This window comes from Zingiber officinale, chromosome 6A (assembly GCF_018446385.1).
Source record: "Zingiber officinale cultivar Zhangliang chromosome 6A, Zo_v1.1, whole genome shotgun sequence".
Classification (NCBI taxonomy): Eukaryota; Viridiplantae; Streptophyta; class Magnoliopsida; order Zingiberales; family Zingiberaceae; genus Zingiber; species Zingiber officinale.
Window position 1 is genome coordinate 92,843,760 of NC_055997.1, and position 13,904 is coordinate 92,857,663.

The following is a 13,904-nucleotide window of genomic DNA, read 5'->3' on the forward strand; positions in this document are numbered from 1 at the left end:
GAGGAGCCTCTTATGCGGATGCGCCGATCGATCTATATAGTTGTGGATGCTCCATCGGCCTATAATGTTATCCTGGGTCGACTAGCCTTGAATGAATTCAGGGTGGTTATTTATACTTTCTGTCAAAAAATAAAATTCTCCGTGGATGATCAAGTAGGGGAGGTTAAAGGAGATCAAATAACAGCACGTAAGTGTTATGTGGAGATTGTTAGGGCGGAAGCTAATGCCGTCCGAAAAGCTCAAAGGATGGATATCAACGCCATTCATGAAAAGTCGCCCACTCTCATATATGAAGAAAAGGAGAAAGTGCAAATACAGCCTAGTCGACCGGAAGCTACCATGCATATCGCTTTTGACCTGGATCCTGATCTAAGAGAGGATATGATACAATGTTTAATAAAGAACAACGATGTGTTCACTTGGATGCCTAAGGAAGTTAAAGGTGTCGCGCTAACAGTCATGGAGCATCCTCTTCATGTATACCCAGACGCCCGGCCAGTTAAACAAAAAAAGAGGGACTTTGTAGCTGACCAAAATAAGATTATTAAAGAAGAATTAGACAAGCTACTGGAGGCCGGATATATTCGGGAAGTATAATTTCCAAGCTGGTTGGCTAATGTGGTTCTGGTTTCCAAGCCAGGTAACAAGTGGCAGATGTGTATTGACTTCAAAGATCTCAACAAGGCCTGCCCGAAAGACTATTATCCTCTACCCCGCATAGATCAAGTGGTGGATTCTACGACTGGTTGTGAGTTTATTAGTATGCTGGATGCTTATCAAGGGTATCATCAAATTCCACTTGCTAAGGTCGATCAGGAAAATGTTAGCTTTATAACTACTAAAGGTACTTATTGCTATAATGTTATGCCTTTTGGTCTCAAGAATGCAGGGGCTACTTATCAACGACTTATGAACAAGGTTTTCCAGAAGCAGATTGGAAGAAATATGGAAGTTTATGTGGATGATATTCTTATTAAAACTATAGGGGCTTCTAGTTTATGTGCTGATATTGAAGAAACTTGTAGGACTCTGAGAAGGTATGAGCTCAAACTCAATCCCATCAAATGTTTATTCAGGGCCAAGAGTGGGAAGTTCCTGGGATACATGGTGACTTTGCGAAGAGTAGAGGCCCATCCCAGCAAGGTGATAGCTTTACAAGACATGGATCCCCCGAAGAACCTCAGAGGTTAACAGGGAGGATTACCGCCCTGTCTCGCTTTATCTCTCGATCGGTCGATCGGAGTCTCCCTTTCTTCAAGATACTCCGATGAGTGACTAAGTTTCAATGGGATAAGGATTGTAGCAAGGCGTTCGAGGAGTTAAAAGAATACTTGTCTACTCTTCTTGTATTAGCTAAACCAATAGTAGGAGAAACTTTGTAGATGTACTTATCAACCAACGATCATGCTGTTGGCTCTGTATTAGTGAGACAGGAAGAAAAAGAACAATTGCCTGTGTAGTTTTTGAGCCATTTATTAAAGGGAGCTGAGTGCCGATATACAACACTCGAAAAGTTAGCTCATGGATTGGTTCTAGTAGCCCGGAGGTTACACCCTTATTTTCTATCACACCCCATTATAATGTTAACTAACAACACTCTCAGTCGGGTGCTGGTTAACCCAGAGGCGTTCGGAAGATTGATCAAGTGGATGACCGAGCTCAGTGAGTATGATATACAGTACCAGCCTCAGACGCCCATCAAAGCTCAAGCTTTGGCGAATTTCATAATAGAAATACCAAGTCCCAAATCAGAGGAAACCTGGATTATCTATGTGGATGGATTTTCTACTCGACAAGGCAGTGGAATTGGGATTTTTCTTATATCTCCTAGGGAGGATTGAATACAATTATCTGTTAGACTGAATTATAGAGCTACTAATAATGAGGTTGAATATGAGACATTGATAGCCGACTTGCAAGCTGCTAAGCATGTGAGAACTGCTAATGTGGTAATTCATTCTGATTCCCAATTGACAGCACAACAATTGATGGGTAACTTTGGAATTAGTAATGAGAGACTTAAGTTATATGTAGAGGCCTTTAATAAATTGAAGGCTAAATTTCATGAGGTAAGTATAAAGAAAATCTCTCGAACAGATAATCAAGTAGAAGATGAATGGGCTAAATTAGCCTCTACCATTGTGCCTTGGAATTTGGATAAACCTATGGAGCAAACCTTATTAGTATCTTGTGTGGAACAACAGACTAATATGGAAATTCAAGGTGATTAGATAACACCAATCATCCTATTTTTATGACAGGGAATTCTACCTACTAATGCAGAACAAGCTAGAGTATTCAAGAGGAGGGCAAGCCAATATACTATAATTGGGGATCACTTATATAAAAGGATTTTCTCTAGTCCTCTACTCAAATGTGTGGGATCAGATGACATACAATATATTCTATAAGAAGTGCATCAGGATTCTTGTGGTAGTCATATGGGAGGTAGGTCTTTGGCTAGGAAAATATTATTAGCTGGATATTTTTGGCATACTTTACAAGCAGATACTGCTCAGTTGGTGAGAACTTGTTTGTCTTGTCAGAAATATCAAAATATTCCTCACCATCCTACTGAATTATTGAAGACTTCTATAGTATCTTGTCCTTTTGATCAATGGAGCATGGATATAGTAGGGTCTTTCCCTTTTGCACCTACTCAGAGGAAGTTCTTGCTAGTAGTAGTGGATTATTTCTCTAAATGGGTGGAAGCAGAACCCTTGGCAAGAATTACCGAACATGTAGTTATCAAATTTCTATGGCAGCATATTGTTTGCAGATTTAGTATTCCACACAAAATAGTTTCTGATAATGGAAGACAATTTCAAGGAAGGAGAATTAAGAAATGGTGATTATGGTATCACACAAGCTTTTACCTCTGTGGCGTATCCACAAAGCAATGGACAAGCTGAGGTAACTAATAAAGAAATTATCAGAGGACTTAAAACCAAATTAGATCATGTGGGTGGCAGCTGGGTAGATGAATTACTCAGTATATTGTGGGCATATCGTACTACTCCTCGAGAATCTACATGAATGACCCCTTTTCATCTAGTTTATGGCGGGGAAGCAATAATTCCAATTGAGGTCGGACTGGAGTATGATTGGAGAAGGCTTTATGATGATAATAATGCAGATCGACGTCTTATGGAGCTTGATTTAATAGAAGAAGCATGGGACAAAGCAACAACTTGACTTATTTCTTATCGACAACCAATGAGACAGAATTACAACAAAAGAGTTATTCCAAGGTTCTTTCAGGTAGGTGATCTGGTATGGAAGCGCATCAAGCCCGTAGGAGATGTCAACAAGTTAGAACCTCAATGGAGAGGACCTTATAAAATCATACAAAAGCTTGTATCGGGCGCCTATTACCTTCAGGATGCGGAAAGGAGAAAACTCGAGTGGCCTTGGAGTGTTAATCATTTGCAACCATATAGAACTTAACAAATATGCTTGTAAGTCATTTATGTATTTTGTTCGAACATTTCTTATATAAATGAAAGATAAAATGTAGGTAACATTATTCGGGAGAGATATATTTTTCTTTAAATCTCCCTAAACGTCGATCGGGGGCCCTAAGGAGTGACCGACCTGGCTTCCTTAAGGGGAACCAGAGACTTTAAACCTCCATAGCAATCGATCGGGGACCCTAAGAAGTGACTAATCTGGCTTCCTTAGGGGGAACCGAAGACTTTAAATCTCCATAGCAGTCGATCAAGAACCCTAAAGAGTGATCGGCTTGACTTCCTTAGGGGGAATCGGAGACTTTAAACCTCTATAGCAGTCGATCGGGGACCCTAAGGAGTGACCGACATGGTTTCCTTAGGGGGAACCGGAGACTTTAAACCTTCATAGCAGTCGATTGGGGATCCTAAGGAGTGACCGGCCTAGTTTCCTTAGGGGGAACCGGAGACTTTAAACCTCCATAGCAATTGATCGGGGACCCTAAGGAGTGACTAGCTTGACTTCCTTAGGGGGAACCAGAGACTTTAAACCTCCATAGCAGTCAATCAGGGACCCTGAGGAGTGACCGACTTGGTTTCCTTAGGGGGAACCAAAGACTTTAAGCCTCCATAGCAGTCGATCGGGGACCTTGAGGAGTGACCGACCTGACTTCTTTAGGGGGAACTGGAGACTTTAAACCTCCATAGCAGTCGATAGGGGACCTTGAGGAGTGACCAACCTGACTTCCTTAGGGGGCACCGGAGACTTTAAACCTCCATAATAGTTAATCGAGATCTTAAGGAGTGACCGGCTTGGATTCCTTAGGGGGAATCGGAGATTTTAAACCTCCATTTAGTCGATCGGGGACCCTAGGGAGTGACCGACCTGACTTCCTGACTTCCTTAGGAGGAATCAGAGACTTTAAACCTTCATCTAGTCGATCGGGGATCCTAAGGAGTGATCGTCCTGACTTTCTTAGGGGGAACTGGAGGCTTTCTTAGGGATTACCCCTTAGGTGGTAGACTTGGAGGAGGGACCTCCAAGCAAAAGGTATGCCTAGTGGGTCAGGTAGACTTACAGATATTGGCTAGGTTGCCTATTTGTGTTTGTATGGTTGTTTTGAAGGAATCTAGAGTTGTAAGCAAAACAGAGAGAAGACAAACACAAATGGATGAACCGGACCTGACGCAGGTTGAACCGGACTCAAACCGATTCAATAGATTGAACCAACAATTTGGTAGATCGACTAGGCTTGGTCCAAATTGCTGAGTTGTGACATGTTGATATGGAAGATGATGTGGTAAAAGATCTGGTTTATCTTTATGATTTGGATAAGAATAAAGATAAGCTAGATGATGTGGATAGAGATAAGGCTTGATCCATATATTGCTTTATCCAGATATACTTCATCTAGATATAACTTCATTTAGATAAGAGTTGATCCAGATAAGAATATGATCCAACTCTATAAAAGGAGATGAAAGCTCTACATTCAACATATCACTTCTTCTACTACTCATATTCTGTGTACTCAAAAGGAAGGTTACAACGCGAAGTTTTGATACCGGGGAAGCTCTAGGAAGGGTGCACTGCACTCAGGACTTTCGGATCAGCTTAGTAAGGTTACTTTATCATTATTTTATGCTTGTATTTGATAAACTATAAGACGGGTTTCTCCGCCTCCGGAAAGTTTCTGAAAAGGAGACCACTAGTGGGCTCGTACTTAAGTATGTAGGCCTTGGACGTACTGACCCTGGGGGTTGAGAATCATGTAAATCCCGTGAGTGTTATTTTTTTCTTACTTTATTTTATATTCCGTTGTTACTAATGACTTTGATAGAAAGAACAGACAAAATAGAAAAGAAAGCGACAAGTCAAAATTCACCCCCTCCTCTCGACCACACCGATCCTATAAGAGCTACACTAAGACAATCGATTGAGAGTTGATACCCAGTAGACAAGTAGTTATTGTAAGAGTAGAAGTTATTGCGATCGAGAAGATAGTCAATTAATGATAGATCAAGTCAATTGATTAGCGATAATACTGTAGAATATTAAATTAAAGTCGAAGAGATTTGAAGTCTATAAATGGGAGAAGAGAATTTAAAGGCTAATGCATATTATTTTGATATTTTGAGTTATCTTATGTATTTTTTTTAATCTTAAAGCTTCCATTGTAATCATCTTCTATAGAGAAATCTTCAATGGTGTCGAGCCAGCTAGGTGAATGAAGGATAGAAATATTTAGACATCTGGACTTCTTTTTCAGTAGAAAAATCTAGAGTGAGTAAAAATTCGGTTAAACTAAATAAACAGATCGAACTGACTAAAATTTAAAATTTAATTTTTTTCATAAAAAATTAGTTAATTCGGTTCGAGTTTGATTTTAAAATTTTTTATTCGATTAAACTGAATAAATTGAATTTTTAGATCAAAATAAATTTTAAAACTTTATTTTTTAAGACCGAAGATGAATTTTATTAAAAAAACTAAATTTTTAAATACTAATTACAAAAATTCGATTAATTTAATTTTTGATGGAATTAATCAATAGTTTATCGATTTGATTTATACAGTTATTTTTAAAGATTCAATCAGTATAGTTAATTTGAAAAATATCAGTTCGGCTAAGTTCAATTTGATTTTAATCTAATACTCTGACCTAAAGAAATCTAAGTGAATTTTCAAGAAAAATAGAAGCTTTTGAAAATGATTTACTGATGAATATATTATTAAATAAGAATAAAGATTTGAAATCACATTACATAAACATGTTAATGTTTGTTTTTAATTTCTAATGCATATTTATTTGATTCTCAGCTAAGCATATAGTGACGGAATGTTTCTATTGTTGCCTCTAGTCATATCCTAATAGGAAATTAGGACTATATCTATTAATTGCATATAAAAATTTTCATGTATAATAAAACTACATAATGTAATTTGAATTAATGATTCATACGTGTATACAAAATACGATTACTTAAGTGTGTATTTTAGTATCCAAGTATGACAACCCACCACGATAGGTCAATTGTGGAGGTCTGCTATCAAATCTTCAACAAGCTTTCGAATTTATCTAAGTGGTATATAAGAAATAAAGGATCAGACCGGTGTATTCCAAAAATTTGAAAGGTGGCTAACCAACCAAAAAAACCAAAAAAAAAAAAAAAACACAAAAACAAAAAGTGTGAGGAAGAGTGGTTGTATCGTACAGTGGCTGTCAGGCAAATCTCTCCCTCAACGTCATATCCTTCCTCTTCCCTTCAACTTCACTCATCCTACCTCTCCTCCTTTTTAAACCCCCAATCCATCGCTCTTCCATGTACTAACCGCTAGCTTCGCAATCCCCAATCTCCTTCTCGATTCCCTTCTCCTCCTGTTCGAGATCTTCCAATCGATACTGGTTTCCTCTCTTCTGGCAGAGTAAAGTTGAAGATCAGACTCGATTCTTTTGGTAGCATCTATGGTGGAGGTGTTCTCCTCCTGGTGGACATCTCATCTCCACCAGCATCCTCGGTGGCTGGTGGGGCTTTTCACCACCCGGAGGACGCTAGTTTTCCTGCTCTGGATTGTCGGCCTCGTTATGGTTTTCTGGTGGCAGAGTACCTCGGTGGTCAGCATTGTTTTCTTTCGCTGGAGAGTGGTAGCGCCCCAGCCGGATTCAGTGATGCGAGCGGCAGTGTTCAATTTGACGGATTTCGGTGCAGTTGGGGATGGGAAGACGCTGAACACGGGGGCTTTTGAGCGTGCCGTGGTGGAGATCTCAAAGCTTAGAGAGAAGGGAGGCGGTCAGCTCAATGTTCCTGCTGGGCTCTGGCTCACCGCGCCCTTCAATCTCACCAGCCACATGACTCTCTTCCTAGCGAATGGTGCAGTGATTCTTGGGATTGAGGTAATCTAAGTGCGATCTTATGCCTTTATTTTTAGGATTTTTCCATATTATACGTCCAAGATGTTAATTTTCACTTCAAATCAACATAGTTCCTTTCAGATTAGATATATGGTCGGTGTTAAATTGTAATGTTTATTCTACTTTTACTTATAGTTTGTCTCGTTAGCAAATTTATACATTAAATGCTGGATTCTCTGTCCAATCAAAGCAAAGATGCTTAATAACCCAGCAATTCATCTATCATAACTAAAACTCTGCACTTTATTCTATTGTCGGTTAATCTTTCACTGCAAAATTTACTGGTTTGGTGCTTGTTGCTAAAATGTGCTTCTTTGATTTCACATTTAGATTGAATTAAGAATAACTTAAGGTGAATCACAAATTCAAGATAAGTTCAGGTTAAATTTTGTGTTGAAACTGAACATGGTAGATACAAAAATATATATTTAGAACTTTTCGATGGATACTTTTCAAAATGTGGTTTATATCTACTTGTGGGTCTATGAGTGTTTTCTTGGCCAAATCTGTGTTGTTTCTCAATCAGGATGAGAGTTATTGGCAATTGATGCCTCCTTTGCCATCTTATGGATATGGGCGGGAACACAATGGGCCTAGATATGGAAGTCTCATACATGGTCAAAATTTGAAGGATGTCATTATAACTGGTAAGTGTAGTTAATTCTGCTGCTTCATGTTTCTATTCCTTGATTCAAATCTAGATTACTGCATGGCTTCCCCTAATACTATTTTTGAAGCTGCATTTATTCCAAATGTCAAGATGTTATAGACAGGCAATCTAACATGAAAATTGCAAGTCCAAGGAATGTTGACAAAAAATGGAAGATTAAGATATTAACATATTGAGGTAAGAAAATGGAGTGCATATTTGTAAGACAGTGGAGAAGAATGTTTGTTCTCTATAGAATTCTTGTTTTTATGCGGGATATATAAATTGTGAGGAACTCCATTGCTTCGTGAGCATCTTATGAAAGTGTTATTGGGGTTGCAAAATTGTAAACAAAGTTCCACAATGAAAACACATTAGAAAGATCATGGGTTTATAAGGGAAATATATCTCTATTGGTATGAGGCCTTTTAGGTAAAACCTAAAAATAAAACTATGAGCGGTTAGGCCCAAACTAGATAATATCATAATATTGTAGAGATATCTAAATTCCTTCGGTCCTAACAATTGATGTTAGAGTCCCGGACTGCCGGAAGGTCTAATCGCCGACTGCACACAAGAAATATGGTCTAATCGAACCATATGAGTAGAATATTAACTTCAAACAAAGGAAGTGAGAGCTTCTGAATTAGGAGAACTAGACACCAAGCATGAAGTCCTGGTGGACAGCTAGACAGAGAAGCCATAGTTTGGACTGAGGGCCAAGGAAGTCCTAGTAGGTTGGGTGGATCGAGGAGCAAGAAAACCTAGTAGGTCGGTTGGATAGAGGCAGGAAGACCTGGTGGGTTGAGAATCGAATATTAAACGAATAGACTTTCCGCTTGAGGGGGGCTGTGTTCCTTCGTTTGAGGGGGGATTGTTGGGGTTGCAAGGTTGCAAACAAAGTCTCATATTGAAAACACATGGAAAAGATCATAAGTTTATAAGGGAAAGATATCGTCATTGATATGTGGCCCTTTGGGTAAAACTCAAATATAAAACTATAAGGGCTTAAGCTCAAAGTGGAAAATATCATACTATTGTAGAGATATTTAAATTCTTTCTGTCTTAACAAGTATAACTTGTTGAGGTATGCAAATTGTCAGATATGCAAATTAAAAGGACTTGCATCGGTTCCAAGTCTCTTATGAAAGTATACTAGTATACATAAACAGAAAGTTGACTCTGTTTTTTCTTTTTTTTTATATGAGAAAAACCATTAATTATAATGCATATCCCTAATTTATAATAAAATCACAATGACAGAAGGATCATGCAGTTTCAGAAAGTTGTCTACGGATGTCTATGACATTAGGTATAACTTCGTTTAGTCAATATTACATTGTTGTCATAAAATGTAGTCTAGCTATATACCTTTTTTTCACCATATTATGCAACTAAATCTAGCTGAAAACATATACACGGACTTAAGGTTATTCTCATTGAGATGTTTTTTTTTAAAATCTAATTCCAGTATCTTTTTTGACATGTTTGTGTATTTGCTTTAGTTATTATAAACATGAAAACAATCATATGAATTAAAATTAGGTGTGAAGCATTGAGCAACTCCTTCCTAGTAAAAGAATTTTTACAAGTTAGAATTCCTCGAGCATTATTTTCAGGCAAGTCTATCAACTTTTGTTTTTTAAAGCACAAATGGACGAGTGTGAAGTTCCGTTTCCACCGATCATTGAAATATGTGAAAAGATTCTTGCTGGCAATTCTCTGATTTTTATAATACATATTTTGTGTTAACAAGACAACTATTTCCCATAGCTTGCTAAGATGTGGGAAATTTCATTTCCAGACATAACTTCTATATTATCTCATATCTATTCTCTTCTTTTCATAAAGGGCAGCCCGGCGCACGAAGCTCCCGCCATGCGGGGTCCCGGGGAAGGATCCATTGTACGCAGCCTTATCCTGCTTTTTGCAAGAGGCTGTTTCCAGGATTCGAATCCGTGGTCTTTTGGTCACATGACAATAATTTTACAGTTGCGCCAAGGCTCTCCTTCTTCTCTTCTTTTCATAAGCTTATAAAATTCACAGTAGTGTGCTACCTTATTTATTTAACTAGCAGTATAAATAAGCCTAGTCGAACTTAGTTGTATACAAACTTGTTTATTTACTCATCTAGCTTATTCACGTTTGTTTATTAAAAATCATATCAACTTCAAGTTGACCTCGAGTTTTTTTATCAAGATCAATTGACAATGTTCCTTTCCTTATAAATTATAATAAATGTTTATTTAATATAAAAAATTATATTATTTCCTATTGTTAAAGATATTATGAATAATTTAAGGCTATAAAAATAAATTATTATATTTTAATGTATTTAAATAACAAATTAAGAAATAGATTTATAATTAAATTTTACACAAGTTATTAAATAAGTTTATTCATAAATTATTGATTGATGAACTTTATTTGGTGAACATTAACAAACCAAGCTCACTAGTGTTCAAAATTGTTAATTTTATATATTCTTCAACTATTGATTGAACATAAACGAGCTTTATGGAATCAAATACTAAGCTTGTTCACCAACATTTGGTTCATTTATAACCTTACCTTTAATATGTGTTTGTTAAAGGCTATTTTGATGATGACATCTTTGTTGTTAGGATTGCATGACAGGAAATTTGCAAGTGTTCTGATATATTTAAAGCATTTCTTGTGTATCAACAGGACATAATGGTACAATAAATGGTCAAGGTCATTCATGGTGGACTAAATACAAGAAAAAACTTCTCAATTACACAAGAGGACCTCTTGTGCAGCTTATGAGGTCCAATGATATAGTCATCTCAAACATAACTCTGCGTGATTCTCCTTTTTGGACATTACATCCATATGATTGCAATAATGTAACAGTCTCTAATGTTACCATCTTGGCTCCTGTTACTGGAGCTCCAAATACAGATGGTATTGACCGAGGTATGCAATGTCATCATTAAGCCTCTTTCTTGTTACTTTGATTTGGACTTCAAAGGATTCTCTTTCAAGATCTTCCATTTAGGGTTCTCTGATTCATTACTTCTTTTTGGATGCCTAACTGCTAAGTACTAATGCAAATTTTTTGTCTCAAGATTAAGTAACTCTAATCCTTAGAAATACTGTTCCTTTCCATCTTTTATTTTTTATTTTTTATATTTTTGCCTAAAAGAATAAAACATATGACTCTTATTCTTGAGAAAAATCAATAAATTCATTCAAGGCAGAGATTTACTTATGTTCCTTGTTTTGAAGTTATCTGAATTGTTAGTTTCCCTTGTTTCTTAACCATTGCAGTTCTGATCCTGACAACTGCTCATGGTCTCTGCAGATTCTTGCAAGAATGTCTTGATAGAGAACTCATACATATGTGTAGGTGATGATGCAATAGCCATAAAGAGTGGCTGGGATCAGTATGGAATAGCATATGGGCATCCATCTACTAATATTACTCTTCGCAATCTCACTGTTCGATCTGTGGTGAGGTATGATTTTATAAAAAATTTGCATCCTGTAATCAAAATAATGATTAGTTTGGTAATCGATGCTACTGAAAAAAAAATTTATTCTCTCTTTTGTGGCATGCATACAAAATAATGATATTCTAAATGCATCCTGTAATCAAACGTTGCTAGTTTTCATTAGGCTAATTAGTTGTCATAGTACAGAGTACATAGGTTCTATGAAAGGGAACTTCCATTTTTCAATTGATGCTCTTCTTAGTTTCTTCTTTCTTTTGATTGTCACAAACCTAGCATAAGTAAACCTATAAGATTTTTCCTTCAATCAACCAATTTGTTTTTTCTGTCAATATGTCAGAAGACTTCACTGGAGGCCTACCATTCTCATCATGCTGTTCTTATTTGTTTTATGATTTTATTTAATCTTACAATCTCAACCCCATGATTTTGAGAGAACTTATATGAAGAAGCAAGATGGTTCAAATGGAGAAGGACATTAAGTGTTTTTGGTGATCATAAGGTACCGGTTAAAGGAAAATTTTAAGAACGATGATTTGACCCATTATATTATATGAAGTTGAATGTTGGGTTATTAAGGTGATGTTTGGTTAAATTACTGGAATAATTATGGGTATGAGTTTGATAGTAAAGTGGAATAGGAATGGGAATGGAAATGAAGCCCACCTAGTTATATGAGTTTGGCTGATTCTCATAACTCTAGAAATCATTGTCATTCCCAAATCCATAATCAAAAAACTATCTTTTACTATCATTCCATTCCCTCATTCCCAAATTCATTAACCAAACACCCCCTAAGTAAGTTCATAATCAAAAGATGAGAGTTGCAGAGATAAGGATGTTAATGTGGATGTAAGGACATATGAGGATGGTGTGGTAAGAAACAAAAATATTAGAGAGAGAGTCGAGATTTGTGTCTATTAAAAGAAAACTTCAAGGGTCGTATTTAAGATGATATTGACACTTTTAGGCAATGTGAAAACATGATAAATACATGCATTAGTAGAGGAGAGGGAGACAATTTTTTTTTTAATTAGCAATGATAAAATAAGATCCATATAACTCCACTTAGTGGTATAAAAATCCTGATTGTTATTGTTGTTATGTGAAGAATGGTCTACTACTCTAGATTACTTTTGACCTAAAACAACTAAGTATTTTCCAAGCACTCTGATTTATTTACACCTATTAAGAGTAGATATTGAGAAAGAGCTTATTTTTGCAACAAACAACTAGCAGTAGTATCCCTTACCGATATACATATTCTACAAAGCCTGAGCAACTTCTTTCCTTTCTGTATGAGTCAAACAAATAAAGTTCAACACGGAAGAAGAAATATAGATACTTCTCTCAGGATGATTCTTTCTGCTTATTTTCCCTCCTCGATGTTTAAAGGGTTCTCATGTTTTTCAACTTGTATATTTATGAAACAGTGCTGGAGTATCCATAGGCAGCGAGATGTCAGGTGGAGTTTCAAATGTCCTGATGGAAAACCTCATTGTTTGGGATTCAAGACGAGGCATAAGAATAAAGACAGCCCCAGGGAGAGGGGCCTATGTTCAAAACATCACTTGCCAGAATGTGACTTTTCATAATCTGCGAGTTGGAATTGTCATAAAGACAGATTACAATGAGCACCCCCCAGGATTTGACCCCAAATCTCTTCCAATCATTAAGAATATATCCTTCGTGGGGATCCATGGGCATGATGTTCTTGTTCCTGTTCGGCTCCATGGCAGTGAAGAGATTCCCATCAAAGGTGTTAGCTTCCGGGACGTGTCTGTTCAGTCAAGCTACAATAAGCATGTTTTCCAATGCTCCTATGTTGAGGGTCGTGCCATAGGGCCCATCTTCCCTGCACCATGTGAGAACCTGGACATTTACGATGAGCAGGGAAATGTAGTAATGCGTTCGGAGTCGCAAAACAAAACTAACATCGACTATCGCATTTGAAATTTTCATTGTTACACCTGCACCTCATTGTTACACCTGATTGGATTGTCTATTACATAAAAATGTCTCTTTTCATTCCTGATAATATGGTCTTGCAGTGCAGTCGTTTGCCTATTAAATTCTAAGGTAAAATGTACGTTAAAACTAGCCAAACTATTTCCTGATAAAATTACTCAAAAAGAATGCTGATTTTGTTTTCATCATTTAGCAACTAACGAAGAGATATGTGTATTAACATCTTTATTACCTGGTATAATAATTATCTTAATTATTATTGGAAATTTGGTAGTTATAATAGCAATTGTTGCAGTCGGACCTTCCCTCCTTTTGTTGGTGACTTCATCAATTTGTTGGTAGCTCAATATTGAAGGATGACGAATTGGAAATTTGGGTCATGACTCTTTGGTTAGTTGAGTAGTCGTGTCTTATGCGTATCGTCAAAGCAACAATATGGTCGAACATAGTTGAG

The 13,904-nt window shown here is 36.9% G+C and overlaps 1 protein-coding gene across 1 annotated transcript; it reads left to right on the forward strand.

Moving 5' to 3' along the window:
• The first annotated feature begins 6,670 nt into the window (after positions 1-6,670).
• Positions 6,671-13,537, forward strand: LOC121996944 (probable polygalacturonase). The gene is made up of 5 exons (XM_042551115.1): positions 6,671-7,342; positions 7,887-8,007; positions 10,698-10,946; positions 11,335-11,488; positions 12,916-13,537. The coding sequence occupies exons 1-5, from the start codon at positions 6,914-6,916 to the stop codon at positions 13,433-13,435; spliced, it is 1,473 nt and encodes a 490-aa protein (XP_042407049.1). The 5' UTR covers positions 6,671-6,913; the 3' UTR covers positions 13,436-13,537.
• The last annotated feature ends 367 nt before the right edge of the window (positions 13,538-13,904 follow it).